This window comes from Acanthaster planci, linkage group LG01 (assembly GCF_054643075.1).
Source record: "Acanthaster planci isolate LZ-2023a linkage group LG01, COTS_SCS, whole genome shotgun sequence".
NCBI classification, from domain to species: domain Eukaryota; kingdom Metazoa; phylum Echinodermata; class Asteroidea; order Valvatida; family Acanthasteridae; genus Acanthaster; species Acanthaster planci.
In genome coordinates, this window is record NC_141777.1 from 27,427,576 (window position 1) to 27,447,545 (window position 19,970).

At 41.7% G+C, this 19,970-nt stretch overlaps 1 protein-coding gene across 5 annotated transcripts in view; it reads left to right on the forward strand.

Moving 5' to 3' along the window:
- LOC110975143 (ral GTPase-activating protein subunit alpha-1-like) overlaps nt 1-19,970 on the forward strand; it is a 75,337-nt gene that overhangs the window by 5,308 nt on the left and 50,059 nt on the right. For 4 of the 5 annotated variants that reach the window (XM_022227312.2, XM_022227313.2, XM_087135200.1 and 1 more), the window contains 11 exons: nt 1,582-1,742; nt 2,267-2,324; nt 7,130-7,173; nt 10,494-10,677; nt 11,095-11,210; nt 12,128-12,266; nt 12,759-12,903; nt 13,833-14,115; nt 14,864-14,935; nt 15,728-15,889; nt 18,966-19,187. In XM_022227312.2, the coding sequence (XP_022083004.2) occupies nt 1,582-1,742; nt 2,267-2,324; nt 7,130-7,173; nt 10,494-10,677; nt 11,095-11,210; nt 12,128-12,266; nt 12,759-12,903; nt 13,833-14,115; nt 14,864-14,935; nt 15,728-15,889; nt 18,966-19,187 (1,586 nt within the window). The remainder of the gene's footprint in view (nt 1-1,581; nt 1,743-2,266; nt 2,325-7,129; nt 7,174-10,493; nt 10,678-11,094; nt 11,211-12,127; nt 12,267-12,758; nt 12,904-13,832; nt 14,116-14,863; nt 14,936-15,727; nt 15,890-18,965; nt 19,188-19,970) is intronic. The other variant, XM_087135192.1, reaches the window with a different exon arrangement.

Here is a 19,970-nt window from a genome sequence, read left to right on the forward strand (position 1 = left end):
AGAAATAATGAAGCTCTTTTGAAAGGCCTGGATTCATGCGCATGAATATTGACCATACTCATATTTGTGCGTGTTTTTAGTACTTGTTTTTCCCCTTGTAAACCAACATACATGTACATTATTAATGAACATCTTAGGATCAATGCTTGGTAGAGTTTCAGAATTTAAGTGAATTGCCCTTGGTTAAGCCAATTTTCAATGTCTGTCCTGTCATTTTGCAGTGTATGCACCGTTTGCAATGTACATCCACCCATACATGCACATGCACCTTTACATGTAAATGACTTAAAGAAAAACAAGTCAAACATTCTTGTAATCATAGGGTCCTTTCCTTGCAATTTAAATGGTACATTGAAAGAATGAAAAAGACAAAAGTACTTTGAAGGTGGGCACATACCGGTACATGTACACTGTATGGATATATTTTTGTAGAAATTACTAGTACATGTAGTACCGTATACGCGTGTTTCTTCGTGGGAATTACGGCAATGTTCATTACTTGTAGGATTTCCATTTGCAAATATATATGTTTCTGCACCTTCTTCCTCAGCTTTATTCTGTACACAGTACCCTACTGTGCTATCCCGCTATAGTTAGGGTTGGATTCAAGTGGCAGTGCTCAGCAAAATTAAATTTGAAAGCAGGTGTTAATGACTAAGTTGGTGACATCAATTGCCCTAAAGCAATCTTAAAACTAATTAGGTCTGGTGCCATTTTTACATCATCAGGCAGAAGATTCCATTTAGCAATTGTTCTTTGGTGCCGAGAATATTTTAGACAGTCTTCATTAAAATTGGGATGATTATACGGATGCTGGCCATGCCGCCTACGAGAGCCTGTACATGTACTGTACCTGTTTGACTTTGAACTCCATGACTGCAAATATACCATTGAGCTGGTGTGTTCCTTTGTGCATGGAAATCACATTTCTTGTTTTCTTGCCATTAAAGCCATCTTTCAGTGAGTCCCTCTGGTACACTAAGAATTCTTGTCTGTGTACAGGTACATGCACATGAGAATTTGAGTACAGTGTATATAGTGTAGATGAAATCTATATCTTAGAAAACAGTACAGGGGTTTAACAATACTATTCATTAAAATAATGAGCAACATGTATTTAAACAAACCACCATGTTCATGTTTGTGGAGTGACAGAATTTGTTGCTTTCGTTGAAAAGGTTTTTAAAATGTTCGATCAAGACTGTTTCTAGCTCTTTGACAAGAGTGTTGAATGGACATGTTGGCATGGAGATCTGTGACTAAAGAGAAATATGAAAAATGATGTGAAGAATATAATAGACCTTATTCATATTGAAGTCACTTTTAATCATGTTCCCTGAATCTCTTTTATTAAATGTAACCTCTCAAATGGGATGGTGCCAGATTATTTTGGGTTTAGGTATGAGTAATCAAATATTTATTTATCCATCATCAAAAATGATACTAATGTGAAGTGACGCTTATTTCTCTGCTTTGATTTTTATTCCAAATAAAAAGTTGTTTTCACTTTCAATTTAATATGGCTGACTTGTGAAGAAGACCAAGTTCGTTCTGATGGAATGTGTCCCTTTCCACCTGCAGATAACTTGGAACAACTGGAAGCGCGCAGCTTCTTTGAACAGTACTACTCTCACATCTTCTATGTATTCTACGAGAACTTCGTCTCGGTGGAGGCGAGCCTCAAGCAGCGAGTGCACAAAGCCCAGAGGGAAGAACTTGATGGCATTGTGGCAATATTTGAGGTTGGTGTGGCAGGTTGAGTTGATTTGGGGGGGCTGATCATGGGTTGCCAATTCCAAATCCCTATGAAGTTTCCCTTGGAAATAAAGTACATGTAGTTTAGGTAAGAAGAGTTTCTCACTGCGCTATTCTCCCACTCATATAAACAAATTTGAAGTCCAACAGACTACATGCTCAAATGCGGCAGGTAAGAACAACTGTTATATTACTCCAATTACAGCTTTAAATCTTGAAAGTATTTACTCACTCAAAATTCTCTTGGAAGTGTTGAATTAATTTATCTCCGATTGTTCTAGATTTGGACTGCGCACAAGTTGGAATGTTTATTTGATAACTGTTTGCACATGAATTAGACTACGCAAGCAGTACGGTCAACCCTCATTAATCATGCACTAGTTATGACCCTTGTTAATTATGCTTCGTTCCAGCAGATTTCTTTGGGAAGTACGTGTAGCTATTAGACTGATGAAACACAACTTTGGGAACTTACTGCCTTGCATATACAGTATATGTGTTTTTTCCACAGAAAATTCTCCTTTATGTACCCGACTTAATTCATGCAAGATGGCAGTATCAAAGCATAGGTAAGTGATTTAAATTCACTTGCATTAGCTTGTGTAGTTGCATATCAAAAGGTTTCCAATTCACTTCGCTGCTTGCGTTCCTACCATTCCTTGAGGATTTCCTAACTATCTGATCTCAAACATATGCGCAGTTGTCACACGTATCTGCAGTCTTACGTAATTGGTTCACATGTGCAGTTATTGGTAATGCAAAGTACTTTTCCCATGCAATTTTTTTTGGGGGGAAAAATGGATGGAGTTTTGCAGAAATGCTGTTTTTGGTCATATTTATCAGCTATGATGTGACCATTATGAAATGTGATTTTTCAGGCTTCTGCCAATGATGGTTATCACATTGCTACCCACCTTGCCCAAAGGGGAAAAAAATTGTGGCTTTGGATTGAATTTTTTTCCCCACAATTGAGAAACTTTGATTCCTTAACCTTTTCCTGCCGGGGACTCCGGAATCGGAGACGTATGCTTTATATGCGTGGCCGGGGTCTCCGAACTCGGACAAAGGGAACAGGGCCCTGTAACAAAAGACCGTACTCCGAACAAAAGACCAGGCTGCTGGGCATTATCGACATTTTTCATTCTCAAAAGTGGTGATAATCCAGCCTTGTTTTGAAACCGTATACCAGGGTTTGGGGCATTTAGAGTGAGCGGATTACCACCGGGGACAAAAGCGCTCCACCACCACAGCGATGAGCCACACCTTACTGCTGCACGCTAATCTGGCCCCTATTGAAAAGAGGTCAGCAGCGCACTGTGGCAGGTTCGTGAACAAAAGAAAGTTAGATAACACTGCACAATCTGGGCTCTTTTTACAAGGCTGCAGGCCTGGCTGAAATACTCGGGTGTCAATGAAGGTCACCTGTCAACTTAGAGTAGTGCCTAAAGATTACTTTGTGCGGCCATAAACGTCCGTTAAATGAAATGATGAATTTTTGAAGAATTTTGAAAATGGAAAAAATGATAATTGATACATACCCTGGCGCTAAGTGGTTAAGGCATAAGAACTACATGTAGCACCAGATTCATGAGTACAAATCAAATTGCTAAAATCAATCAAACTATCGCAAAAATCATGTTTGATTGTGCAATCTGCCATGTGGCTAGACATTTTGAAGTCTCCGCAGCACACGTGTCACTGCACATGCATATGCATAAAGTGTGGTATTACCCATGATGCAATATGGCTGCTATTTTAGGGTGCAACAGCCCTGCCGATCTGTTGTTAATGTGGATGGGTTGTTGAACAGGTGGTCTTTAAGACTGCAGCAGTGACAATCAAGTGGGTTGAAGTACCCCAAGTTGTACATGTAACTCCACTGTGTTCCTTCTTCTACGGTTCAATTCACTTGTTGATCATAAAGTTAGCATGCAGTGTCATTGCTGTTACGGTCATAGTTCCATGATTCATAGCATACCCCTCCCCCCCCAAAAAAAAATAGGGGGGGGGAGATAACTGTAAGACGCATATGTCATCTCCGTCCTGCCAAATGACATGCAGGTGTCTTGTTTCTGTCAGTGGTTGGTTTCTCTGTCATCTTGACTACCGGAGACTGTGTAGTTGGGAGCGAGAAACAACCTAGAGTAATTTGATTGTAGCCTTCTGACCTCGGTGAGACATCTGAGGAACAGGACCGAGGGGTCACACACACATATATGTAGCCGCCTGAAACAGTCCCTGCCCTGATTCAAATACGGTATGACAAGTTTGACGCTGACTGTGGTTTTCTGTCTACTGGGGAGTGGTGTGGGATGGGGCTTTACAGATACCGGTACATGAACTGGCACTGTACTTTGCACGTGTTTAAAAGTGAGCGTTTTTTTTCCCCTTAAAAATGTTGTTTTTTTAGTTTAAAATTGCTAAGATCATACTTACCAAAACAAATGTAATTTTTAAAACTGAATTATGCTCTTCGCAGACCCCTTTTGTTTGCCACACTCAAGTCCAATTTTAACATGATTTTGCTCACTCCGTATGGAATTAGGTTTAAAGGGGAAGAGACACGTCAAATTGATTCTACGTTTTTCCGGAAAGGAAAGTACAATACCATCAGGTTATTGAGTCCAGTTTAGTGGAGCCCATGCCCAATTTACAGTATGCCTTGTACAAAATGTATGAGCAGTATGCATTTATAACTGTGGGCTGTTGGCCTCCTTCAAATTTGTTTCACATAAAAGAGAAATTGTGCATGTATCTTGTTGATTTCATAAGGAAAATGGATCTTTGCACACGTCTGTATATATTTATGGTGCTTTAAGCTTGATCGTTTGTCAAGGAGATTTGGGGAACAAGACTGCATATTACATATTTGTTTCTGGTCCATTAGTGTAGATTTACCAAAATAATGACAGTGAGGTGCTAATTGTCACATAAACATTCAAGTTTTATCGCTGCAAATTGGGAAAAGGCCGTCACAGCTTGTAAGGGAAGCCATGTGATAGTCATGGCATTGCCGGGGATCTAGCATTGCAGTACAGTAGCTGTACAGTGAGGTTTAGTAAAATGCCAGTCACTAATTGTTTCCTTCCTCCATTCTACATGTACATGAGCACCACTTTGGAGGACTGCATTGCAGCATTTGTACATGTATCGGCACGGTGCTTTGTGCATATACCGTACATGTACATGTAGATATATGTGTGTATGTATGCAAGCACAGTGTAAACAATGTACGTACCTTTGGCTTTGAGGAATACGTACATATGTACATAAAGTCTACATGGACACATCCTGATTTATATCGTACATGCAACTGTTCATATTGTAGTATACTTTGCTGAACGTACATGTACTACTGTTACACATACATGTACATGTTTTAAAGGATGGACAGCACCTGTTACTGTACATCATGACATAATTTCCTGAGATACCTTGTACGAATATCCAGCATTGGGTATCGTCGTCTCAAACTATAAAGAAAGAGTCGTTAGAGCAGATCTTAACATGTACGAGTACATTTTATGGTTTTGCATTACATGTACATTAATGTCACCTCACAATGTACGCATACACTTGCATTTGTGGCAAAATCAATGGATTTCTCCAAGGCCACAGTCTAGATGTGCATGTGAAACATACTGTCTCTGGGCATTTAACACTTCTGCAACTACTGTACATGTGCAGTGTGCATTCAGTGTGGAGGCTTTGAAAGAAGCCTATCATGACTTGGCCGGGCCATGGTATGAAATATCAAAGTCTGAATGGAGTGAGCAAATTCCATCATTTATAGTGCCATTCAGTATATGATTTAAGAGGTTTGAAGTACTCTTGGTACATGTACGTGCATGTTTACATAATTTTAATAAACAGTGGGCGGGGTTACAGTAGGCCTTTTTGTGCACACCATCAGTGCTTGTACATACATTTTCTAAATTATTGAGGAGGAATCAAATACTATTCACACTGGGAACGAGAGAAATTTGAGGTTCATGTACATTATGTGTGGTGTGTGTACAAGCACGTTGTACCATACCATTGTAACATAAGTGTTGAAGTCAGATTGTCACAAGACTAGACACAAGACCAGTCTCAAGTACCTGTACATGTAAAAGGACAAACGATGACAAAGGAGAGCTTTTGTTGCAGTTTGGATACATGTAGGGTAACTTGGCATGCTTGGGACTTGAATTCAGACAGAGGCCTTGTGATGGTCTTCATAAGGGGTCTCGGTCTCAACTGTAACTCTAAAGTAGTTACACATTTCTTTGTCTACTCATAAATGGTTTATTCTGTGAAGGGGTTTATGGCTGATGGTCTCAAAAGTAAGACTTCCATCATTTTTGACAGTTTTTGTAATATTATCCCTGAAAAAAAATTAAAGCAACGTTTTTGTCCTTTTCAAAGGCTATGGTTAATACACAGATTCTTTTGAAATTTGTGCATGTACATCAAATTTATACAGCAGCACATCCTAGGACCAGGAGAGTCAGATGTAGGGGGCGGGGAGGTTTGAAGTCCCCTCCCCCACTCTGAGACAAAAACAAGGTTAAAAAATGGGACAATAATTTTAAAAGGTCACTAAAGTAAGCACACCAATACCATTGTAAACAGTCAATGTCATGTGTAATGTTTCATCATTGTTTCCATTTGTCCACAAAAAAGAGACATTACAAAAAAATCTCCAGCCTGACACTCGTCCCTCCCCCCCCAAATTCTTGGATCCGCCCCTGCCTTTAAGAGGAAGAGAAGTACATGTACATGTTTAGTGTGCCATTTTAGAAGACTTAAGCACATGTGCTCAGTTCATAAGCATGCATGCTAACAGGGATAGTTCAGTGTAGACACATGTAAGTGTACATGTATGATACATGTATGTACATGTTGTCAGTGTTCCAGAGAATGGGAATACCAGGAAGTCAATTTGTTTCAGAAATTGATCATCATGTGGATTGGAATTAAGTTGTGCACGTGTGGCTTGTACATGTACTGTATGTGCCTTGATTTTTTGGATATGTTCCTTGCACTGCACGTATGTACATTGATCTTCGGAAATTAGGGAAAATAACTCTCTGAAAAATTGGTTAAGGGATGTGTGATTGTAACTTTGGGGGGGAGGGTCAGGTAACTTTTCGTCCACGGAAAAGTTTGTCACTGGATGTCTTAGAAAGTACATGTACTTGTGATTTCACTTTAGAATTAAACAGAGTATATATTCCTTTATAATGCCAGTTTACAGTATTCAAGTCTTGAATTCGGTAACAGCCAAAAAGAATTCTTTGTACAGATTGTATACATCTAGGCCTCCATACGGCACCCTTGTAAGGCACCTTTGGCTAATTATTTTTCCTCCGTGTGTATTTTCAACATGCAGGGCGGATCTTGAAGACATTACTCCATGTTGGCAATTGTCTAAAGGTAAGCTTAAGAAAACTCTCAAAATGGGGATTTTTTTTTTGCCAAAACAATTGTCACATTTTTTTCATCTCTAAAAGAGCCCGTCCTTCCCTGGCTGTGGAAGGTCATCCTGCCATTTGGATTGTATGGCCACATTCAGTTAATAAGAAACATGGCAGCAGTGTCCCCATAATGAAATCAGCCTCCCCCTTCTCTGTGATAACCACTGGCCCATGCATTACACGGCCTAAGGACTGGTGTACGTGTTCCATGTTATAACTTATGTACAAATTGTTGAAACAGACCAACCAGAAATGAACCCCAGAAACTTGTCATTTTGGAGCACTCCCTCGTAATTTGTGTTCCCACCGCTACTGACTCATATTCAACTCGAGGTTAATTCCCAGTTGAAAATTCCACCCCCACATGTCAGCACCACCTGATCCAATAACTCAGAAGTTGCAAGCTCTTACTTGCATGTACAAAGCATGCAGTTCTTGCAGCCAAATAGCAGTGCCAAGCTACCTGTGCTACTTAGAATGCACAAGATGCTGTGTAATTGGGCGTTGTGGTACATCTATGCATTTCATGTACAAAGGGCTGCCAATTTCTCCAAAAATTCTTTCTTTTTGTGGCTTGACTTAGAAAATGTTTATGCACATGTATGTAATGTATGTTACATCGTTCACTTTCAAGAAGAAGATGGATTCAAAATCGAGAGCAAATAGAAAAAAAATTGACCGACTCATCCAAGCAGGAACAGTTGTAAATTCAGGTTCATCAGCTCAGACAAAAATAGGGTACAAATGCTGTGTACGTTGCCCTTGTCTTGATCTTGTGTTTCGGTTTTCATTTGTGGCACCCGAGTCATTGTCATAGTGGCTTGAATAGCTACATAATCCTTCCTTTGTGTACTGTTGAACCTGTTTGTTGGCTCAGTTGTTTTGGTTTCAGTTTTCATCAACTAGAATCTCATGCCATGCTCAGTTGCAAAATGACCTTATCGCGTGTATGAATCATCAAAATGCATGTCAGGACCGGGTACCTGTTGTGTACGTGATATACACTGTACATGTACTGCACAGGGTATGGCGGTATAATGGCCTATTTTGGTGGAAGACAAAAATAGCCACCAAAAAAAGTGGACCTATCCAGGGAACATCTTTGCACATTTATGCAAATGTGACCTTCCACAGGACTGTTGAGCATTCCACCAGGAGTGCGTATAAGTTTATTGGGAGATGTCTAGAGCCAGAGACGGATAGCGCACAGTCCAGGTGCACTGTAGAAGGGGCATGGTGCAATACATGTACGTGTATGTACCTGACCCTGTCCCCTCCCAGGCCATCTGTGTGCATGGGGAACCAATCATCCAAACAGGAGGTGACATTGTTATTCCCAGAGAATTGGCCTGTGATGTCAGTGGCTGAGAAACTTCAGATCTAATTCCAATTACATGTAAATGGGTGCACTTACATGCATTTTGTGTATGCTTTACATGTATTCACTTACATTCCAACACGAATACATGTACATGTACTTCAGTGTCATGGACTCATTGGACTGTACATGCACACATGTACCAGTATGGTACATTGATGGTGCTATGGTACACTATAATGATGGACAAGAGTCAAGCGACTGGTTTCTCGTGTTATCATGGATCCTTTTGGATGGACCTCAGTGGGTTTCTATCCATTTTGCATCACTGTTACTAGTCTTGGTCGTGAGGCATCCTTGGCGGTACAGTGTTTTGGTGCACACAGGTTGTTGCCGGCACCTTACAGCGATCCACGTAGGCAGGCAAACCCTACAAACGCATACATGTATGCAAATCCTTGAAGCCAGGCCACATGCCAACACTTTTGTCAATAAAACCACGAAACGCACTCAATCCAGGAATTCGACTTTGTCTACAATTTTTTTGATCTGCCTGTTGGCATGTACAGTATGTATGTAAAGGGCATCCACATTGTGCACACTGAAACACCATGCTACCAAGGATGGTGTTTTTAGGGACCATCCCGTACTGGTGTAAATCTAACACTCTGCAGTAGACCAACATGTGCATGTTGTACATTGTATGCATACTTAGCTAAAAAATTAGGTTGTTGGCAGTGGTTCAATGCCTTGTAAATATGTACACGTATGTAGGTCTACTCGTGTCCGGACTATGCTCCATGTATCCTCAATTAGTATAAACCTTGCAAAGTCAACCCTGTGTCTAGCCCCTACATTTTGTTGTTAATTAAGACATAAATACCTCACCCAGAAGTACAGTTACAAAGGTGTCAGGGAAGAGATGGATTCCATTGAACCTAGAGTGCATGTATACGTGTACATTATATTATGTGTCATTAGAGATGTTTATCTTGTGGGTGCATGAGAAGATTTCAGGGAATGTGTGCCTTGGAATAAATATTTAGAAGAGAACGAGGTGGCAAGTGGCTGAGGGTGTGAAAGTCTTGAAGCTGTCTTGTAAATGAAGGGCGTAAACACTAGCCATCATAGTGGCATGTCACTTCCTGCTAAGGTCCTGCGCACTTCCTAGTAGTGGTTCATGTGCATGTCGCAGTTCTGTAGCAGCTCAGTCTCCCCTGTACTCGGCGTGTACATGTACCGGTCGGTGGTAAAGTGCCACCATCCGACTCGGATGAAATGTCAGGCACTCGGGCCAACACGTGGGCTCAAGCAGGTTTTTGCGTATACATGTATTTGTTTTTAAATTGTTGGTGTAGTTCTGTCTTAGCCTGTTGGTGTTTTAAAAGCCTAAAACTTTTAACGCCACTTGTGCCACATTTTATTGGCTAAGTTGGCTAACAATCATTTTATCATTTTTTTTATATCAATCATAACCACAACAGTCACTTTAGGTGTCATGCACCATCCTATAGATACACTAAATAAAATAAATAAGAGATGGGCAATTTTGCCGTGCAGCTCATCGTGAATCACAAGTATCTGTTTGGCTGTGAGAGAAAACTTGCTGCTTGGTTCCTTTGAAGAAAAAACAAGAACGTCGTCAAAGTGGCACGTAGAGCCAATGCAGTGTCTTTTTCATGATTGCTGTTAGGCAAGGTACATGTACATGTATGCATTGAATGTCTCAACAAGGTAAAGTTCAGTATGGCAGCTGTGAATGAGTGAAGTCCCCCAAGGAACTTTTGCACTCTACATTTCAGACAGATTGACAGAGCATGGTATGGTTCAAAACGTTGACTTCACTCAGTTCTTTTCAGAAACCCCACCCACTCACAACACAGGTTGATTTAGTGCTCCCACCGATCCTCCATGGCATAGTATTATTTGTTTGCCCTCCATGTTTGTCTTCACCTCTTCAGATCCGCATGGATGGCTTGCGGCTCTTTCTCCTGTGGTTTATGGCTCTGCAGGAGAACTCAACGGAGGAGGCCTACCTGATCTACGCGACCCTTATTCATGGTTTCCCTACACCTCCCGCCATTTACGGCACACCCCTAGAATCCATCATGACCCATATTATACGGCCAGTGGTTAATTCAGACTGTAAGTGCTCACAGCAGATACATGCTGCATTTCTGAAAGTACTACTTTTTGCCTATATTAAAGAAAAGAATATTTGTTACAGAAATTTGAACTTTCTTTTAGAAAGCCAGGTTGAACCTCTCAGTAATCACAACGTTGGTTGTGGTTTCTTTGAAAATACTGTGAACAAATTAATTTAAACCTGCGCCATGATTAATGTGTTTTGTAGATCCTTATGAGTTAAAAAATCTAACAGAACTACGTGTAAGTAGTGTGCAGACATGTCTGTCTGGCAGATGTTAAGTTAAGGTAATATCCATTATAATGAACAGCATGTAACTGTGTTGTAGTTATTTTCGATGAAGAGTTGCCAAGAGATGTGCTATTGCTGGTCATTGACAAGCAACCTGATTTGTCACGGGTCTCTGCTTGCTTCAGATCAAGTTCAGGATGTGGAGATCTTGCCCATCATTCCTTGCCAGCCGGGAGACAAGGTGCCAGACAATCTGACCAGGCTCATGCTGGAGGCAGTGCTGCACTTCAGCGTCTCACAGGTTAGACACAAAAAACACACCTGAGCACACCTGCATCTGTGGGTTTCTGAAAGTGGGGACTGCAGTCTGCCTGAATTAAAGCAAACTGCCTTTAGCAAGTGGGAGCATGTGGCCAAGTGGTTAGGGTTTGTGGCTTCCAATCATAAGGTTGGAGGTTCAAATCCAGCTGCTGGCAGTATGTCGTGGCCCTTGGCAAGCCTCTTCACCCCTGCTTGCCTCTCTCCACCCAGGAGTATAAATGGGTACCAGCATTAGCTGGGGAAGCAACCTGCGATGGACTGGCATCCCATCCAAGGGGGAATAGAAAATATTCTCAGTCGTTTCATGCCAAGGAAACCGGAGATAAACGCCGGCCTGATGAGCCAAATTGGCTCTGACCAGACTTGTTTTGGCCTTTAGCAAGTGCACTTCAGCAAGACCCTTTAAGCAAACATAAAACATATACCATAGTCTCTATGCTGCTGTGGGGCTCGGAAAGCCTCTGGTGATTAGTTTTGTGGATATTTCATTTTCATCCAATTTTACCCTACAACTGAACTGACCAACTGACCGTTGGAAGCTGTACTCAACTTCAGTGGGTGTGGGCTTGATGCATTCAATGCCCAGTGCATGCGTTGATACTCTAGCAGAATCCTTTTGAAATTGGTTATCCTTTAATCATTGCACCTGTTACGACCTTAAAATTGCTACTGCTCCTTGAATTCTTGTTTGTTGTTCCTTTAATATTAAAGATGGATCCATTGCTTGATGAAAGCAGGGTCCTCCCTCCCCTCCTCCACAAAAAACCCAAACAAGCAAACGAAAAATATTGTGGGAATCTCAGGCTTCAACTATGAGGACTGTAACAGCAACCTAGACGCTCCCTCTCACGTTGCCTCTGTGTGTTCCTCGTCCCTCTTGCCCATCTTTGCTCTCAGCTCCTGAAGATGCACTGGAAGAACCAGCGGAGGCACGAGGAGAGTTTCATCTTTCTCCTGGACAACTTCCGCCAGTATTACCTGCCCCATATCTTCCCCGGTTTTTCCTTCGACACCAGCCTCTACGAGCCTAATCTCGGTAAAGAAGATCCTCCCAACTTATTGTTCATTGCATTGACCACACCACTCTGATAATCTTGAACGTTGATAACAACTGAACAATGCCAGAAAAAAAGTCGTAGAGGTGTTTATGTGATGCAACAAGGTAAAAAGAGCAGATATTAAAACTGCTGCACTTTGACGTCATTCCTAGGAATCCATAAATGGAATTTCAAAATTTGAGTAGTGTGGTTGAGTTCATCAAGCCATTCAGATGAACAGTAGCAAATGCAAACTGTAACTGTTCTTTGGCCGTTTCCCGTGACAGGGCTCATGAATTGACCCGCTTCTCATGACAAGGTTTGTGAATGACTTCTGATGGGTTCGACTGTAACACTGATACTCGAAGACACCAAACACGTACCAAAAAATCTAGTTGTTATTATAAATGTCTCTGCTCAGATGGTAAAAGGCCAGTCATAGTGTGTTGTTTCCACGGTTATTTTTTTGTCACTGTTTTGTCCACTTGCAGAGATACCCGGCACCCGATTCACCTCCAGTTCTCTTCTCAGTAGTACCTTTGGCAGCTATGATCCCATGCTGCTTTGTAGAGTCAGTGTGGTCCAGTGGGTGGTGTCCTTCATCACTGTCAAAAAGGCGGAAAATAGCACCATCAGGTATGGCATCTGAACTGTACATTCTTGTTGACCTCGTGAATGTCAAAAGCTGGAATGTTCCTTTTCCCTGTGGACTGCTCCTTTCAGGAACGTTTTCAGCTCCCTTGGAGACTTACTTTGTTCCTTAATGGGAGTGGGCCATTCCTGAGTAAAGTATGCAAAGGCTTTGACCATTGTTCCCCGTTCCCATTTGGGAACATGCCAATTTTTCACTTAGTGCCAACTCTGCCGTCCTTGTGTAGACTAAAGAACAAAAAGAGTGCACAAGATATTGGTTGCGTGAACCTTGTGTGGACTAAGTGAGGTCAACTCATGATTTCCCCCTCCCTGAAAAATAGGTTTAGAGGCATTTTAGTGTTAGGGTCACCAAAGGGAAGCAAACTGCTGAAAAACAGTCAAGGAAATCACTAATAAACATCTAGCTTTAATACAGTGTTCATGGTGCGAGAAAAATCTTTCAAGTTTTCTTAACTTCATGAAAGCAAAGGAATGTCGAGATGTGGTATGTAAAGTTAACACTCAAGTAATTTAATGTGTGCTTGGTGGTTCAACCTGTCAGCTTTCCCTGTGTGCATGGTCAGATTGTGTTTACACCAAAGATCATATAGCGCCACAAAGCGGCGAACTTCACAGGGAATACACGTAAAACGTTGTAGTCGCATGGGAGCCATTTGAGCAAGTGATACGCCTGCGCAATGCACATTAATGCAAAGGCGCTGCGGCATGCATGTGCACCTGGTGAGCCTACGCCTAAGCATTACCGTAAACTGCACAGGTGTATCGCTTGCTCAAATGGCGCCCATGGTAATTACATCTTTTGGGCAGAGTTATCCATCTTGTGCCTTCGGCGCCATATGATCTTTGGTTTACACCTCCTCCTATGTGAAGAGGTTAAACTTGTTTTCTCTCTCCATCAATTCGTTAATCAGTGCCTTGCAGGAGGAGAGACAGGAGAGCCAGAAGGACTCGCTAGAGCGCAAGCTGGATGCCTCGCTCATCAAGGATGGTGAGACAGTCAGCCCCAGTGCCACCCTGAACAGCAAGGACCAGAACGCTCTCATGGGAGCTAGCGGGAGCGCGGCAGGTCTGGTGCCGGCTGCCCCACTGTCCCCCGAGGAGGAGGAACTGCTGGAGATCTCCCGGCAGATTGTGCAGAAGGTCTTCTACTCCTCGCGGGGGAACATCAACTTTGTCCACGAGGTGTTGAGGCAGGTGAGCCAGAAATGTGATTGTTTATTCTTTCTGGATTTGCAGAAGTTAAATACAAGACTAGTTTTATCATTGCCATTTGGGCAAGGACCCCTGTTGGCTATACAAGGTACCCGAAAGAACCACAGCATTTTCTAGATGCCATCGTCACAACCCCTCATCTGGATGATGTGTGGTGTGCAGGTTCATCTTAATCCCCCGATCTCATTCCTGGATGATGCCATAGCAATCCTAGAAGATACATTAACCTGTGCTGGGAATTTCCTTGTACAGTTTGTACACAATAGCACGCTTGCTGAGCGGGGAAGTGGAAAGCTGTACTGAAAACGTGTGACTTTTGGTAGCAAATTGTACTCAGAAATATATATGTTATGTTGTTTGATGTACTCAAGATTTTTGATGGTCCTTTGAAAGGCCTGTGAAAAAACGTTGTATTTAGTTGTTATTTTCCTTGGTTACAGAGTTCCTCTTCTGAATTTCCAGCAGTTCCTTTTTTTCCCTCAGCGTTTGCTCATAATTGAGATTCATTCCTAGCAGTAGTGAAATCCTTTCCTGCTGAATTGTAAATGATGCCCCATCCCAAACCCCCGAACAAGGTTTCAAGGATAGGTCACAGAAAATCAAGGATGCATCAAACAGTCCTCATGGCAACAAGAAATAAAAACCCCGTGCAATTTTATGCACAAAGCGTGGGTAGACCTCACATTTCCTAAAATACTGCCCCGTCAATTTTTTTTTCCTTCCTTGCTAGGGATTCCTCCTGCCTATGTCTGAGGCGGGGGCCGTCAGGAAAGCTCTAAGGATATACAATGACTGGATCCAGGTAAGACGGTGCCACACAACAGGGGAATCACTTCCTGTCATGGCCATTAAAGGCTGCACGGTCCATTTCTGTCAGGCACAAATGCATTGAGGAGTCAATTTCTTTCTTTTCTTTTATAATGACAGTTCTTTCTTCAGTTGGTGGTTACAATCTTTTACAATTTTTTTGCTGGTAACAAAAAATATTTGCACCTTGTGTTTCAACACTTACGGAAAATTTGTAAGAAAAAAGAACTCGGACACTCTTTTCTAGCGTGGACTGGCAACTTCTGCCATCACGCCAGCAATATCCTACGTAGGATTGGAAAAACAAAAGTTGATTTCGATTTCTGTCCTTTTTTTATTTTAAATTCCATCAGTTTTCTTTATTCTACATTTGCGCTCTGAACAATGTTTGCGGAATAGCAAACCAAACATGGAAAAACAAAAATATTTCACCAAAACAGTCCTTGAAAAATATCGAGCTCATGGGATTCGTTTTTTGTTCTCCATGTTTTACAAATAAAAAGTAATTTTTGCAATTCTAAGTTTAGTGCTCCTGTAATGCCGTTAACTTCCAGCCGTTTGTTCCAGTCATCCTGTCATCTGTCCATAATTCTAACAGACTGCACACTTGCCGTGTAAAAATCGCAGCCAGTTTTTGAAATAACTAGCATTAATATAAAGCAACAGTGCTTGCAAAAAGGTGACAGCTTTGCTACACACTGTGAACGCCAACCCTGCCCATCCCAACATGTCTCAATCCAACATTGTCAGCCATCCATCTCACCCATGTCATCCCCAACATATTTAGGCCCAGCTGACTGCCACCAGACCCATATTCATGGAGGAGCCCGCTCCCAAGGTAACGGTTGCCATGGCGCCCGCTACATCACCGGGCGCCAGCGAGGGCGTGAATGAGGTGGACAGTCCGTCCTACGAACAAATTCGAACCTTTGATGATGCCACACCTCAGGTAGGTCGCTGCTGCCAGCAACAGTGCCATTATGGCCTGGTTCCCTGCCTCGTCATAATCCAAACACTGCTGTAACGTCTTCGGTGTCTGTTGCCATGGATTTCCATTTTCTTTATTCCAGGTTTCTTAATGTCAACCTCTGTTTAGTCAAATCAGTGTCTCTTGAGGAGGAATGTCTCCTGGTTTGAGGAGGGCTACTGAACTAAAAATCCTGCTGTGCATTGCAAAACATTTTGCCACCCTGCTTGAGTTTGGGTTTGAATTTACTGTACATGTATGCTCATCCAGCATGCTTTAAATATGTAACATGTACCATCAGTAACACGTACAAATAGGATGCCGTGCTCTCTCTCAGGCCCTGTTCACCTTTCAGCATGTCTGTCGTAAAAAATGATGTCGCAGGTCAGAAACATTGCAGAGAAAAAATTTAGTATACTTGCATTACATCTAACATAGACAGATCAAATGCAGCGTTATTTTTCATTTTTACATCTTTAATGCTCTAATCCATGCATCAAACCAAATTAATCCTTTCATTTCATTACGTTTTTCCAGCTGCAGTTAATTTATGGCAAGTAGAATCAGTTGGACTAACCAGCATCTAGAAGCGTCTCAGTCATTCAGTATGAAATTTTGCCTTGCTAATGTTCAAAGTGTTCAAAATCAGTCAGTTACATATTAATGGTATTTTCACTTCTTTAGCCCAACACATTAATATTTGGGTTTTTTGTCACTTCTCACTAAGAAGCCGGATTCTACAATGTTAAATTGAATCGAAAATTAAACATCACGTAATGTTACGCAGTAATGCCAGATGTCATTGCATTCAGTTTTGGTTGCTTGTGAAACATTTGTCATCATGTTTAACTTGCATGAATGTCGTAAGAGTCAAGGTTTATTCAAACCGCTCTCATCTGGGAGAGGGGGTTGCCCAGTGTCAAATCTAACCTGTCCAATGACAGATGTTTTAGAATTTGATTTGCATGTAAAGACACTGACTCTTTGTGTTGACAAATCCATTCAAGCCACCACTGGACACTATTAAATGGCCACCATGAGCAGTGAAAAGCATCGTACTTATTAGCCAGAACTGTACAGATTCTTCCACCATTGACGGGGGCCACTACGAGTATTCAGGTGTTATGGGAATCAACTCCTCCTCTCCTGGAATCGGTCCAAAAGTGGTGGTGTTACTGTCACGAGTCATGTACGCAGTTGTTTGTGCCCGAGGAGGGTTTTGGTGTGCAGAAGTGAATGGGAGAATATGCCATAACTGCGTCAGGAAAGGTTACCTTCTAGGCTATCTGGAGGTCTGAGTTTTCATCGGAATTGGTGTCAAAATGTGCCCAAGGCATCAGTAGGAAAGTCTCAGGAAGGATTGGCAGAGTCAGCAAAATTTACATTGAAGTGATTCCCACTTTGGGGGGTAAAATATTCAAAGGTCACAGACTGCAGATATACTGACTGTGCACGTATGCGTTCTCAGAATGCGGAATCTTAAATTCTAGCTGTGCGTGTACATTTTATATACAGTTTATTGTAAAGGAAGGGCTCGACTAAAACAGATTGTCAAACAACCACCATAAGCTTATATAGAAATTGCTCTTACAGAGCTAAATGATCAGTCCAGAGATTTAAGGTCATTCTGTGCCAATTCACACACCCTTCCATGTGAGTGACCCCTTTCAGATTTGCCTGAAAAAAATTCCTAAATATACCTTGGCATACCAAATGAGTGAAAATGGGGTTTCGGCTTGACCTCTTTAACAGTGTTCCATTGATAGCATCTGAAAGTTTGGGTGCTTCGCCACTTTTTGGCACTCCAATTGGCACGTTTCGTTTGATAACATATTTAGAGGCTGTTATATTGTTTTCCTGTTAAAAGTGGAAAGCTTAAAAGTGGTGTGAAAACCAAATCTTGCCCATATTTTTAGACCCCTAAACACGTGTTACCTGATTTTCTGTTGGATGTGACTCACTTGAAAGAAATGAGTCACTTGTCAGAAGTGAGTCACTTGTCAGAAGTGAGTCACTTGTCAGAAGTGAGTCACTTGTCAGAAGTGAGTCACTTGTCAGAATTAAGTCCCTTGGCAGAAGTCAGTCGCATGTCACTAGTCTTTGAAAAAAATGTTTGATACAAGGTTTCAAGCATGTGAAAAAAAATATTTTTTTCAGTGTATATTTTTCCGGTGTTGGATGTCACTTTTGAAGGTGAAATAAGATTTGTGTCTCATCTTTTGTCACTTGTAGAAAACCAGTCAGATTTGCCTGAAACAGTTCTTGAAGATACATGTACCTTGGCATACCAAATCAAGGAAACAAAAATTTCATCTTGATATCTTTAATGATGTTCTTGTCATAAGCCTCTGAAAGGGAATAGATTAATCTAAATAAATTAACATGGAAATTCATCCATCATGCTGATGATTTATAAAAGAAGGTGAAGACTGGAGGTCTTAGTCAGAAATTTGAGGTGTGAGTTTCGCAGTGTTATGAACTTTAGTTTCAATAATTATTCTAAACAAACTTTGAATAACTTAGGCATGTTTGAAGACAGTCAATTTTTTTTTTAATCGAATGAAGAATTCTCAAACTTGGGGAAAAAGAAGACTAGGTCACTGGTATCCTGAAGTTCATGGCATTACCTAATAAAATCTTGAGTCATGCTCCTTTTAATGAAGTTGAATTCATACCTATTCGGGATTAAGAACCCTATTCCAGCCAAGTGTTTTCATTCTGTATCAGATGCACATGTGGTGATGTCACACACAGGTGAAGATCAAATGTACAAATGATTGTCTTATGCGATAGCTGCTCGTAACATAGTGTACATGTGTTACACTAACTACTCGGACCATTCAGAAAGATGGAGATACTTAGGCAGCCATGTTTTGCCAAGAGGACTTGACACTGAGTTTGACCGATTCTGGTGACTGGCTAAGGAAGGGGATACTGACCCCCCAGCCTCAAACTTTGTTTATACATTTGTGCACTGACTCTGACTGACTTTCAGTCATGGATATAACTCTTCCTAACTCTCTGCATTTCAATTTCCTCATTTTCCCCCTCTCGCCAGCCTGACAAAGCCCAGCCAGTGCTCCCGTCTCCCACCTCCCTGAGGAGCCCCGGTAGCAGCTCCTACTTAGGCGCCATCAATGAAGCCATCAAGGAAGGCCTGAAGAACTGCAATGTGGAGGCGGGCCTGCAGGCCACCATCCAGGTCTTCATCACCAACTCAGCCAACGTGTTCCTGCTGGAGCCCGTCCCTAACAGCCCACCGCAGGCTATCAAGGATCAGGTCAGTGAAATCAAGGGCTGAATTCCATGAGGGTGTATAATCCTCCATTACTGCCAACAAATCCTGGCCTGGAATATTTCAAATCGGACGAACGGGAAAAAATTTGGAGACTAACCTCTTGGCCATGCTAATAGAGGGGTCCCAATATGACGCTTTTAGCGTTGATCTGCACACTTCCGCCTTGAAAACAAGGCTGTACGTGTCAGCTTCAATTCTTAATAGGATCAGACGATTGAAAGTAAGGAATCAAGACACAAAATATGTAAAGATATGTTAAATTCAGACTTTGAAGCTGCAAATGTTTGTGGAAGAGTCTTTCAGGATGACTCGACACGTTAAAAAAAAAAAAAATTAACGACAATTTTTCGCAAACTGATGTACCTGCAATGCTCGTGTATCTGCATGCGCAGTGGGTGTGGTTTAAACTGAAGTGGCGTCTCACGAACCGGATACTGCATGTACTGTGTCGACTCCGCGGGCGCGCATGTGATGAAGTTCAACACTGAGAGCCTTGGTTTCGATGCGGCCATGTGCAGATGGCGCTAATGTGAAATCCTACTTTACACTGCTTACATCCTGCTGCTGTAGATGTCCTACTGCATAGTACTACTGAAAGAGTCAACACTTCAAACTTTGCAATTGCATTTGCTGGATATTTCATTTCAAATAAAGTTTATGACAAATAAAAAAGAAAAATAGATGTTGGGCCAGTTTTTGGATGTTGGCGCTGATGAGAGACAGATAGTTATTTTTATGTGATCATAGCAAAAACTGGTTACCAGT